At 42.1% G+C, this 13,986-nt stretch overlaps 1 protein-coding gene across 1 annotated transcript in view; it reads right to left on the bottom strand.

The window, feature by feature from the left end:
* The window catches only part of prkdc (protein kinase, DNA-activated, catalytic subunit), a 249,275-nt gene that overhangs the window by 161,857 nt on the left and 73,432 nt on the right, over positions 1-13,986 (bottom strand). Inside the window, exons 26-29 of the mRNA XM_055634106.1 lie at positions 12,697-12,804; positions 11,439-11,665; positions 2,531-2,625; positions 1,598-1,697 (exon numbers count right to left, since the gene is read on the bottom strand). Of these exons, the coding sequence (XP_055490081.1) occupies positions 1,598-1,697; positions 2,531-2,625; positions 11,439-11,665; positions 12,697-12,804 (530 nt within the window). The remainder of the gene's footprint in view (positions 1-1,597; positions 1,698-2,530; positions 2,626-11,438; positions 11,666-12,696; positions 12,805-13,986) is intronic.

Genomic DNA, 13,986 nt, shown 5'->3' with positions numbered 1-13,986 from the left:
AACGAAACATTGAATGAGACAAAAAATTAAAAAAGGACAGACGGACTGCAGGGGCTGCTGCCGCGAAGCGCCGCCATTTTACATGTACTGAAGAGGAATTTATTCCTTCATGGGATTGTAATTTTTTCGGAATTCTCTACCTCGAGAATTGTGCTGCCGGTCATTTAATATATTCCAGGGAGAGACTGACATAATTAAACTACAAGAAAGTTAGAAAATATAGGCAGGTGCAACTGAGAGCAGTGTTGAGGTCAAGATTGGATCGGCCGGGATATTAATGAATAGTAATATCTGTTCATCCAGTAAATCAGTTTATCCAAAATTCAATGAGCTAGGTAGTGGTAAGACAATGTTTAGCAGTCTGGAGAAGGGTTCCGACCCTTCTTTGTCCTCCACAGATGCTGTCTGACCTGCTGAGTTTCCCCAGCACTTTGTGTTTTATGCAAGATTCCAGCATCTGCAGTTCCCTGTGTCTCCATTTATATCAGCCTCTCTGTTTTCGGTTAGAGAAGTGAAACATTGCAAGAGTTGGTGGGGTGTGGAAATTAAGGTAATTGACCAAGATTCACAATCCCAATGTCACTGCTTGAAAATGCACGCAAATCATAGCTGGGCTTGATTGTACCACCCAGTCAAACATACACTGAAATACACTTTAAAATGGTGATTCAAACATAATGATGTACCTGAAGAAGGTTACGATCTCCACCCTTCTCTTAAGACAGTGGAATTGATTGTAGACTTTAGGAGAGCTCCCCCTGCCCTCAACCCACCCCACTCACCATCAATAACACCACAGTAACATCTGTGGATTCTTTTAAGTTCCTGGGACCCATCATCTCCAAGGACCTTAAATGGGGGGCACCATCGACTCCACAATCAAAAAGGCACAACAGAGGATATACTGTCCACTAAGTGGAAGTCACAAAATGAGCGGGACTTTTGAACCAAACGCAGTCGGACCTAATAAAGCTTTTAGTCCTTCCAAACACAGTCGGACCTAATAAAGCAGTGCAGTTTCAAGCACAGGCAGGGCAGCAGGCCAAACAACTCATGGCATTGTCATTAAGGGCTAAAAAATCATTTATTGCAAGTACATTGCAGCCTGACAGTTCAGTTGATTCACAGCTTAGAATGAGAGTCGTGGCCTCTCCCTCGCGATCTTGCAGAGTGACTGAGTCATGTCCAGTCATTCGGGGTTTTAGTCCTTCCCCCCGGAAGGGGCGTCACCTTCATCGCGATGATTGACATGCGAGAGGATCTCTAGGTTTTTGAAACACTCAGAACTTTTTTTATTTTTCATCAATGGGAAAAATTCCCGGGTTTAGCGGAGGAGGACTGTGAGTGAGATGGCCAAAAATCACAGCGATACAGGGTAGCGTTTTTTCTAAAATCAATATACAGCGCAGACAGGAAGTGGTCAAGATGAGACTTTTAATTATATAGATGTAATAAAATGTGAGGAAGCAGATTTGCAATAAATTAGGAGAATAAATTTGAAACATAAAAACATCGTTCTACATGCAATGGCCTACCAATAGCAAATGCGCACATTTTATGAGTTAGGAAGCTGAGAAGTTTACAATAATCCACAAACCTGGGCACACGCCTCTTCGCGGGGCTATTCAAAGTGGAAGCCTTTTGTTTCATAATCCGCTTCAGGTGATCAATAACATCACAGCACTGCTGTACTGTACCTACAAAGAAATAATATCCATTTGCTTTCAATATTTTTTTACAATAAATTTTTACCAAAGGACAAAATCTCATCCATATGAATTTTAAGGATTGGTGTTATTTTTTACAGAATTTAAATTACTTAATGCAATATAAACCATAAAAGTTTCAAACATCATAAAAGAAAACAGAAGTACTTGCGGAATAATTTTTATTCAATATTTGCACGGCAGTTTCAGACATTTTATTGGGGCACGGTGACAAATCCTTGGAAAAATGCCTCTTGCTAGAGTTATTTTTGAAGAATGATAGACAGGACAATTTTGTATCTGTGGATTAATGGACTGGACAAATAGACAGACCCTATCCGCTTCCTCCGCCTCTGCAAATCCACAGAGTTTCACCAGTAGATAGACACAAAGCGCTGGAGTAATTCAGCGGGTCAGGCACCATCTCTGGAGTTTCAAATCAAATCAAATCAACCTTTATTGTCATCTTGCAAAGCAACAGTTGTACAGTGCAAAATGAGAAGGCGTTTCCCAGGGAATCTCACATGAAACTTAAAACATTTCACACATAATAACAATAAAAACAATCCAGTCCCTGATGAAACAATATAAATAGTTAAAAGCAGGTAAAACAGCAACATTAAAATACAGTAAAACCAATCACTAAAATGTCCAGGGCAGCTGATTTTTCCAGTAGTTTGTTGTTTAAACTGTCAAAAATAGGTCCACTTTCTTCAAGAAAAGTGTCAAGCAAGGTTAAAATAAGGCCCAGCTTACACCATTCAATAATGATACTTTAGCATTTACAGATACTAGATAAATTGCAGACATTGAAAATAATTTACCCAATGATTTATCATCTGCATGTGCGAGGGCAAGGCTTTCCACATATACATCCAATACTTCAAAGATAAACTGGTCGACTAAGGCACTTTCTTCCCTGGAAATACAACAACATTGTTGGTGAATAACAAAAATACATCTAAATTTTATGTATCAGTATGTCCAAACATTTTTCAGAATCAGATAGCACAGAAACAGGCCCTTCGGCCCAACCCGCCTGTGCCGACCAAGATGTCCCAACTAAGCGTCCCATTTGCCTGCATTAGACCCATATCCCTTTAAACCATTCCTATCCACGTAAATGTCCATGGCTTTATTTAAGAATATGATGCCGAAAGCCACATTCTACTTAGAAAAATGAATTCCATCCATGAGTGTTAAATTATGCATTCAAATGGAAACATGCATTTTATCTCACATTTTAACATTGAAAGCACTGGGATTGTTTGAGAACATGGGTGCAAAATATTTTATAAGATGGAGATGAAGAGGGTTAAGGAGGAGACCAAGTGAATACAGTCACAGTAGTTAATGTCAATGTTGCCACAAGCAGGAGAAGGAAAGGTCATTTGGATAATTGAGGGAGGATTGGAGGGTTCAAAACATAGTGCGAGTAAGAAGTTATTTTCAATATGTCCTGGGGACAAGGTGCAGCATAGGTCACTGATTACAGGAGCAATGGACATATAAAGCTTAGAGTTATTTAATGCACAGATGGTTAAATGTTATCAAGGACTTCTGAGAAGTAAAAAATAAGTGTTTCGAAAATAAATCCCCAGCTGATGGATGTTTTGGTACGTGTTTGAGCGGAAAGAGAGCCAAAGCGTTGTGGACGCAAGCATAATAAATAACCCAAAGGAATAGAAATGAAAGTAATGAAAGTCTTGACATTTCGGTTAAGGTCAAACAAGTGTCCAAGGTTTATGCTGCACCAAGATATTGGGATGGGAGAATGAGATCAATGATCCATGAGAGGTGCTTTGAAATGATGGGCTTCGGTCCTCTCAATATCTATTTAGGGAATAGTTTGCAAATTTTGATTTATCCATACAAAGTGATTGCAGACTTAAGTGAAATGGTTGTAAGGAGCTGGATATTTTCAGCAAATGTGTAGAAAGTGAGTGAGTCCAGATGATGTCCTTCAAGAGCAACAGTTAGGCGGGGAGGAGTCAAAACTTGGATACTGGAACACAAAGGATGCCATCCATGATTGTGGATAGTGAGATATTCAAATTCGCAAAAACTAAAGGGATTCAAACAGGAAATTCTGGTAGAAATCCCCATGAACTCTTTACAGTTGGGATTGGTGGTCCGCAATGAGGGACATGAGATAGAAGAGACAATTCATCTGAGAAAAATTAGATGGTGAGTTGCAGCCATTTTTCCAATAATCGTGCCACATTTTCACAAGCATTTTGAAGAATGACAATCTAATAGTGGATGTTTCAATAAAACTAATTCACTATATAAAGCTTCCAAGTACCTTCAGAAGACTATTTCAAAAGACCAAGGTAAAAGAGCTAATAGTCAAATCTAAAATAGAGGCGTTCTTCTACAAAAGCATGGACTAGTAGAACAAAGAATGGCTCGGTGCCAAGTCTAAATGACTTTGCAAATTATATGGAACACAATATGGAGGACATGTTGTTTTTTCAATAAAGACATTAAAATGGCAGCCTGCAGTATTAACATGTGCTTCTTCAAGGCCATAAAGAAGCCAAAATTGAAAAAAATAGCTGACGCTCCAGAGATAAGTAATAACTTGTCATTGGAGGAGCTCGATTTGGACCCAGGTTTCCTATATTGTGAAAGGCTACAGAATCTTTCAGTCATGTCATATTTAGACTTGGTAGGGGTGTTTTACTGAAAAGAATAATGTATAATTGTGCTAACTCGCCTTTGTTCTGTGAGTGGGAGCCCAAGAAGCACTGAGCAATGTTTGTGCTCATTGTATCTCGCCACTTCCGTCTGACCTTTTAATTAAAGATTGCCATGGTCTACCTTCAACGGTTGTTGCTATCTGCTTTTTAAGAAACAAACCTTCACAAAGGGACAAGCTCAAGTTTGGACTCGCTGAATCCTACCAATTTCCAAATATTCACTGATGGTGAATTTTGATATAACGCTAATAAAAATACTAAATCATTTGATTTCAATGAAGGTTTAGGCAAAATAATTTTCAGTGTAGTTCATAACAAAATTCTGATGAAAAGTCATCAGCCTTAAATGTTCTCTCTCTCCACAAATGTTGTCTGATGTGTATTTCCATCATTTTTTTGTTTTTAATACAGACTTCCAGCCCCCGAGCAATAGATGGAGCTTGAGCAGGCTTGGACTCTATTGCTTGAAGCGCAGGAGGATGAGGGGTGATCCTCCTGCGCTTCAAGCCCCCTCCATTGGTACAGAACATTTGCATTTGAATCCAATATATTACACTTGAATATATTGTATTTGAATCCAATATATTACACTTATACTTGAATCCAATATATATGCTTTAAATTGGATTGGAGTGTTTTTGAAAGGGGGGAGGCTGTGCGATCACTGATCACTGGCCTTGGGGGTACCCGGTGAGGAAGTGGAGCAACCGAGTGGGGAGAGGGTGTGGAATAAGGGTGTGTGTCCCCTCACAGGGTAGGAACTTTTTGAAATTTGATGTATTAAAATAGTAAGATTAAACGAGAACTTACCAATTTGAAGTTTGATCTGTATTTTATGAGGAGTTACGATGAGGGATTACGTGAAGAGCCCGCTCAGCACGCATGCACGGCATACTTCAAAGCAGCGGTGTGGAATCACAGATAGACACAGTTATTGAAGTAAACATAGTAAATAAAAGGAGACATCAGTTTATCAGTTTGACCCATATTATTGAGGGTGGGAGCGGAGGGCACGTAATCCCTCATCGTAACTCCTCATAAAATACAGATCAAACTTCAAACTGGTAAGTTCTCGTTTAATCTTACTATTTTACTTCGGAGTCACGTGAGTGACTACGTGAAGATTTCAAAGCTCTGTGATTTCAAACCGTGTAACAGTTCATACTTCACTCGCTGCCGAAGTCATTCGAGGGAGGAAGTATGTTATCGTAATCAACCATGAATCTGTTTGTAAAAACAATAATGGTGTTATTAACAACAACAAGACCAAATGCTCCCCCGGGCTTAAATTATATATTTTTTGCAGATTCTTTTTCTGCAAACGATACAGGTTCTGTCAGTGGTTTGTTATAAAAGTTTGGAACGTATACTCCCTAGACCACCCTGCTGTAGCCAGGATGTGGTCCATAGGCTCGTCCATCCTCTTAGTTACTGACGTGGAAGCTGTCCTGGTGGAATAAGATTTATACACGTTAGTTTTTACTCCAGCAACTCCCAGTACCTGCTTGAGCCACTAGAGATAGTTTAGCTCGTCACCCGACCATGAGGTTTCTTGTGGCTGACCCATAAGGCTTTTTCCTCTCCCCCGGTATTCCTTATTGTGTCGATGTAGATCTCTAAGTGGGTCATGACACATAAAACGTGGTTCAGGTGGGTATGCCCGGAATTTCATGACTGGACCTGATGTTCCTGGTCTGTTCTGTTTGGCCAGCCCTTGAATGGGAAATGTGACACTATCTGGTGTTATAACCATGTTGTCCAATCGCAGTAGATGGGAGAACTGGCTCATTGTGTTGAGGTAAGGCCACCAGCATGTCCATCTTCAGGGTAGGCTTTCCAGGGTGAGTGACCTGGCTGGTGATCATCCCCTAAGGTATGTCAGGATTTCACTGACATCCCAATTTCGGTGTACCTATTTCTGGGGAATGTATTGAATATACCTCTCCTGTATCTGATCCTGTATCCTGTACCCTTTGCCCTGTTATCGTGGTGCCCAAGTTGAGTAGGCTGACAGAACATTTCCTTCATTGTGGTGAAGACCTGCCAGGAGCTCCAGTACAGTTTTTTGTTGTAGTTGAATGTGTAATTCCTGTTTTGGAAAATAGTGTCCCATTTCTTGATGCTCCTCAGGTATGTTCCCTAGCATATGCGACGGAATGCTGTCACCATGTTGATAGTGCTGCTGATCCAAGCACAGCAGTGGTCTTCCCAATTCTGCAATTCTTTTAATGACCATGTCGAGGATCACTGGGAACCATGCCTGTGGACTTGGTCCACTGTAATTTGCGTAGTACCCGACTGATGAAGCCGTAGTACCTATTGAAGAGGTAGAAGGAAGGGAGAACATAGAGATTAGATTCCCCCCACCCCTCAATACGCGGGAATGTATCCATCGCCGCTGCCTTGAGATTGGTTTCATGCGACGTAGGTTAGTACGTGGCGATTTAATTGAATATAAGGAAATCGATATCTGGTGTCCATATTGCTTAGTAATTTCAGCAAATATTTTTGGTTTAAATGTTTGTTTACAGCATTTAGCTCACCTGATAGGTAAGTTACTGATGGTCAAACATGTCTGACGACATACGGTTACCAATTGTTAATAAATTGTCACCTAATATCGATGTTCTCCGCCCAAGTGGTTTGGTATATGCCACCACTGTGATGTAGTTAACTTATAAACGAACATGCAAAATGGTGCATTGCTGAGCAAATGCTTCACTAGAAGTAAGTAATTTAATATATAACACGTTTAAGTCAATTTGCATTGGCACTAAGTAATACAAGCTCAGTAACACATCAGGACACATAAGATGTTACTCAAAACAGGTGGAAGTGTACAACCATAATCCTTCCTATGCAGATAAAGTCCATGATAACACTCCAGATTAGTCCATTTGCCCCCATATTACAGGTATGGAGATAGTTTGAACACTAGTATCTCAGCTCATAGGAAAGGTACAATGTTCAGTAGCTGGTAATGCTGCTACTATCCCAATTACTTTGCCACGTAGTTGATTGGTGGTTAAATGTTACCATAACTGATAGTCTTAATGAATACCAGATAGACAATGTTGTGGATGGTCAATGTAAATATCTGGATATATGACAGAGCCCGCTAAATAAGTTAGTAGCTAAAGCAGCTAATAAGCTATATCCAAGAATAGTCTGTCGTTAATATATAGACATGCCATGACGGAATGTTTCTTAAGTGTCAGGGCTGGTTGATTCTGGAATAGCTTCGACTTAAATGCCAATTCAATACTCAAATCAAGTTTATTTGTCACATACCCACGCGAGATGTGCAGTGAATGAAAATGGCAATGCTCATCATGGTTACCCCATCCAGGTAATTGTGGTATATCCGAAAACTTATATGAAAAGGTACTGAATAGTATGCATCTTCAAGGTCGATGTCTACCATAAAGTATCCTTGGATCCATGGTAGAAGTTACAAATCCCATAAGTGTGTATACCTGGTGAAATACTCAAGTGGTTAATCAATGATGGTGCAACATTCACCATCGTGGGAGGGTAGACCCCTTGGGGTGCTTGCTGAATTGGTGGCAAGATATTAATTCTATTCCCCTTGAATATATTTTTTGGTATATAACTACCAAGGGTGATAGCTTCCTAACCAGGCGTGATTCACCCACCCCTTGTTAGTACAACCCTTCACCTTTATGTGATGGTAGGAACTATACTTATCTGTCTTCATTGTTGTTTTCTTCGGTTTCTGGTTCCTTGTTCTTGTAGGGACGATGTTTGTTGGGGGGTGGCGCATTTTCCATGGGGCCTGCTGTGGGCCGTGGCCTAAAAGGCTTACGGGATTGGCATGCAGGCCCCGAGCTTTCACCAGTGCCATGAGGTAGACGCCCCTGGTGGATGCGTAGAGGTACTGCTGTCTGGTTTAGTGTGGTGCTCATTCCAGACTCTGCCCTCTTGTGCCGAATAGTTTGAACACTTCGTCCAGTTTTTTACGACTGGTTTGGTAAGTGCCAAGTAGCAGGATCTATGGTTGTGAGGTCGGCGTTCTCACAGTCCTGTTTGAGGGCAGGTTTGTGACTTCCCTTGAGAAGTTGAACAGTAGGGTCGGGTGTTTTGCCATACTACCCTGCCCTTCTGGAATGAGCAGGTGGACATGGATAGCCGACGTCAGGGTATCAAATGCAATTTTGAGATATTTGGGTTAAATGCGCTGCTCAATGTATCCCCCAATAATGGCGGGCACTTTGAGTAAATGCAATTTAGGGGAGGCGTGATGAAACCAACGCCTCATGGCTACCTGTCTTGGAGAGGTTTTTTGGAAAAGCCAGGTAGTCGGCTGGCCATCAGTTAAAACTGAAAGCCATCTTGCTCGTGGTGAAACCACGTAGCGGCCACACCCAGCAGCTCTTCCTGTTCCTGTACCTCAAAGCATACTCCCGATGTTGTTCAGCCAGTGCCCCTCTTCTTGACCAGCCCAGCTCTGGTCGCCAAAGCTGTCCTCGGATGAGGAGGAAGCAATGGCCAGTGCACGAGGCACTGTGGAGGGAGTGCCTGAACTCCCTCTGCGAAACTGCTCCTCACGAAGCAAGTCTCGCTGGAGCTTATGCTCCACGAGCCGCTCCATGCGGCTCAGGCGGCTGTCTCTGCCCTAAGCGGGCGGTGAGACGTCCCTGTCCGACGAATCGGATACCACCGGCCGGATGTCTTGACATCCAGTCCGCTGCTCAGGCGCTAGCGGAACTGGGCTCGGCTCGGTGTCGGGGATGGCGGAGCACCGGTTAGCGGTCCTACCGCCCTCTGTCCCCCTCTGATGAGATGCCTGTCTGCTGGAGCCGAGCTGGGGACAGGTTTCTTGGAGAGTCTTGTTCCTTAAACTGTAGCGGGAGCGCCTGACTCCCGCTGTGCCTCTGGACTGGAAACCGGCGCAGCTCTGTCTGTGGACCGCAGCGTGTGCGGTCCTGTGCCGTCTCTCCCCCTTCCGCGAATGGAACACTCCTTCCCCTAGTCCAAGGGGGGCCACTTGCGTCTGGACTGGCACCGGCGCAGCTCTGTCTGTGGACCGCAGCGTGTGCGGTCCTGTGCCGTCTCTCCCCCTTCCGTGAACGGAACGCTCCTTCCCCGGAGTCCAACGGGGGCTGCTTGCGTCTGCTGCTTTGCTCCACCTGGAGCAACAAACAGACGCGAGTCGCTGGTTAAACTGAAGGTAAGTACTTACCTAAAGCTTCCTCTTTCAGGCTTGTAGCGGGAGCGCCTGACTCCCGCCTGCCGCTGTTGCCTGCTGAAACGTAATGCCGCGCATGCGTGCTGAGCGGGCTCTTCACGTAGTCACTCACGTGACTCCGAAGTAAAATCATGTTTTAGTGCACTGTAGAAGTATGATTTAAATGTTTTTTGTATGAAGTATTTTTAAGAGGTAACTTTTTAAGGGGTAACTTTATCCACACAAAGGGTGATGGGTGTATGGAACAAGCTGCCAGAGGAGGTAGTTGAGGCAGGGACCATGCCAACATTTAAGGAAAAGTTAGACTGATACATGGATAGGATAGGTTTGGAGGTATGGACCAAAAGCAGGTAGCGTAGCTGGGACACGTTGGCGGGTGTGGGCAAGTTGCGCCGAAGGTCCTGTTTACACACTGTATCACTCTATGACTACATTATACCTCCACCATGCATGAATGTTTCAAAATCAAGTGATTGAGTTTTATTGCCATATACTCAAGCATAGAAACATAGAAAAAAGGTGCAGGAATAGGCCATTCGGCCCTTCGAGCCAGCACTGCCATTCAATATGATCATGGCTATTCATCTAAAATCAGTACCTCTTTCCTGTTTTTTCCCCATATCCCTTGATGTCGTTAGCCCCAAGAACTAAATGTAACTCTCTCTTCAAAAACATCCAGTGAATTGGCCTGCACTGCCTTCTGTGGCAGAGAATTCCACAGATTCACAACTCTCTGCGTGAAGAAAGTTTGTTCTCATCTCAGTCCTAACTGGCCCCCCCTTTATTCTTAAACTGTGACCCATGGTCTGTGGAGTCCTTTAAGTTCCATGGAACCATTATCTCCAAGGACCTTAAATGGGGGGGGGGGGCACCATCAACTCCACAATCAAAAAGGCCCAACAGAGGATGTACTTCCTGTGGCAGCTGAGGAAACACAATCTGCCACAGGCAATGATGGTCCAATTCTATACTGTCATCGTAAGAGTCTGTCCTCACCTTCTCCATCATGGTCTGGTTTGGCTCAGCCACCAAGCACGACATCCAGAGGTTGCAGTGAATCGTTCGATCTGCTGAGAAGGTTGTTGGCTGCAACCTTCCCTCCATTGACGAACTGTACACTGCAAGGGCCAGAAGCGAGCGGGTAAGATCATCTCTGACCCCTCTCACCCTGGCCACAAACTCTTTGAAGCACATCTCTCTGGAAGGCGACTCCGGACTGTCAAAGCCGCCACAGCCAGGCAAAGAAACAGCTTTTTTTCCACGAGCAATAGCTCTAGTCAATAACCAAAAGTCTGTAGCCCCCTTTTGCTCTGGCATTTTATTTCATTCACATGTTTAAACTGTAATGTAATATTCTTAATGTTTTAAAGTTTTCTGTTTCATTCTTAATGGTTGATACTGTATGTCGTGTTGTTACTTGTGAGCGGAGCACCAAGGCAAATTCCTTGTATGTGTACATATTTGGCCAATAAACTAATTCATTATTATTATTCATCAAGAAACATCTGGATAGGTACATGGATATTCAGATTCAGATTCAATTTAATTGATTGTCAGTGTACAGTGTACATAGGACAGGTTTAGATATGGACCAAATTAAAGCAGGTGGGAGTAGTGTAGATGGGAACTGTTGGTCGGTATGGGCAAGTCGGGCCGAAGTGCCTGTTTCCACACTGTATGACTCTACGACTCTATCTGCAATTTTCTGCTTTTACGCGCCAGTACATGCTTTGTTGTGGACTATATTTGCTTATTGTTTATGGTCCTGTTATATCTTAATTATATATATCTTTATATCTCTAATGTTGAAAATAGGCTTACCTGAATTCTCGGTATAAGCTATTAAATGAAAGGGCTGCTCCCAATCGCTTGAAGCTGTTGGGATGAAGAGCAAGGCTATACAGTCTCTTAAAGAGTGACTTTGTATTTACAGGACTCTTCTGCTGCTGATCTGGGGTTGTCTGTTTAATGGACCACTTGAGGAATTCTTGCACGCATTTCCCACAGAAGTCTCTCAGATTACTGTCCACTGGATCCACAATGCCATCCTATGAAAATTACCAGCTTTTAGTTTTCAGAACAAAAATCAACCAGAACTGTACTGCAATGTTTTGGAGCAAATTATTGCCCAATAACTTTCTCCTATCACTGAGTAAAGAATGAAACAAACATACAGAGACATACAAAAGGGCACAATTGTATGGTGGGGTAGGGGAAGAAGAAAACCATAAGAGGGGAGAGGCAGGACAAAGTGTGGCAGGTAATGGGTGGATACAGGCGAGTGGGGGGTGGGGGGGGCTTGAGAGGCAGATGGTTGGAACAAAGGTCAGAGAGCAGAAGCTGTGAGTCAGGGTTGAAGAGTTGTGAATTCTGAAGCCCGAGGGAGGAAAGTAGCAGGGGTAAGGAGGGGAGGAATATGTGGGTGTCCAGATGGGGCATGTGGGGGGAGGGGGTGGAGGGTGGGGGGGAGGGAGAGAAAAAGAGGGGGAGGTGGGGATTTGGTTAGAAGTTGCCAAAAATTGGACGCCGTTAAGTCCGAACCTGGAACAATAAGATTAATTCTGCTAACTGTAGTTCAGCATCGACTTTCATCATTTAATAAAATGATTCATCATAGCATCTCTTCCATCCATCCAAATAGAAAAATAGAAATTCAGTACTTGAATATCTTTGGTTATTTTAATAATTAGTTCCTAGTAACTAAGTTACTTTGGATATTCATTTCAACATCTCCAATCCTTGTAAAAGAAACATAAATTTGACAACAATATCAGCAGTAACAGTTGAGTATAATGTGAAAAAAATAAAATAAATAAATGTTAAATAAACGTTAAATAATGTTAAAGAAATTAGCAAACATTCATGTACCTAATGTCAATGAGTAGATTATGATATTTCTAGCCATGTAAATCTCTTTAACATGGTTTGTATAAAGATTTCATCTGTTTGGCTCTTCTAAACAAAAATATTTCAACTTTAATGTGCATTAACACAGATGTTAAAACTCATGTTATATTACTGTGCATTAAGATCAGCTTAGAGTATTCCGAAGTTAACAACATAAGTGAAGAATTGTTACCAGAATAGCTTCCAGCAGTGCCATTGTATCCCGACTTTCAAATTTCCTGTTATTAGTGAACCAATGAATAAGCTGCATGACAAGTGGTTCAAATAATTGGCTGGTCACCTATGTATAAAAATACAAACAAACAAGACAGTTGTTTTATTCAGTTCATAAGTTCATGTGATATGAGCAGAATTAGGCCATTTGCCTCTTAACCGCATTCTCCTGCCTCCTCCCCATAACCTCTGACACCTGTACTAATCAAAAATCTATCGATCTCTGCCTTTATCCATTGTCAGGGCTCTCACTTAAGTTTTATTCGCTGCTGCCAGTCGGGCAGCCATGACAGCTTTTTAGGTTGCCAAATGACAGTTTACGTGGTCATTTAAGATGGCTTGCATGACGCGTGCGATAATGTGCTCGGACGAAGTGCAGAGTTACCAGTCGGAATTATGCTCAATGAAGCATTCACATATTATTTCTGCTTCAAATAAAGTCACAAACTAAACATATTCACCAATCAAGACATGATATATACCACAATGACATGCAGCAAAATTATAATACAGTATCTCAAATCTTTTTACACATTGCAATTAATGCAATTTCTATTATTTCTTCCAAACAAAAATGTGGTTGGATTATTCAGCGTATGATCAACCTGTGTCAATAAATCCTGGACCATGGTAACATATATGCTTAACCATGCACACTACAGATTGATGCAAGCATGTTTTCTGTGAAGGACCGAAAATGACCATGACATGGCGATAGCATGGGACTTTTCCGCCTGAATCTTCAATCATCAATCTCTGTTGTGCCCAGTCACAGCAAGGTAAGGATAAAGAATTGAATCGATCTGTTTGACACCTTTGAAGGTAGACACAGTAACAACATCAAGAGGGGAAAAATAGATACATAATATATTCCTTCTGCTCTAGGATTTTGTAATTTAAAGGAAATAAAGAGAATGGAAGTGTGCTTTGATTTTCTTTTTCTTGTAACATACTTGTTACTGTATTATTATTATTATTATTATTATTATTATTACCTGACCAGACCTATACCATACTTTTAAATATACATAGTACCTCTTTTACTCAGTGCCCACTAAGAAGATTAGTCATGGAAGTAGTTGACTGTATTAAATCAATCATGGAACATGGCAAGTAAGAATGCCCAGAAGGGCAATAAAAATGGCTGAAGCAATTGTTTATTTATTTTTTTTTTTTTTTTGGGGGGGGGGGGGGGGGGGGGGGGGGGGGGGGGGGGAGGGGGGGGGTGAATATCAACTTTAAATGAACA

The sequence above is a fragment of the Leucoraja erinacea genome, chromosome 4 (genome assembly GCF_028641065.1).
Source record: "Leucoraja erinacea ecotype New England chromosome 4, Leri_hhj_1, whole genome shotgun sequence".
Taxonomy (NCBI): Eukaryota; Metazoa; Chordata; class Chondrichthyes; order Rajiformes; family Rajidae; genus Leucoraja; species Leucoraja erinaceus.
The sequence above is the reverse complement of the archived record's forward strand: the minus strand, read 5'-3'. Positions and strand labels throughout refer to the sequence as shown.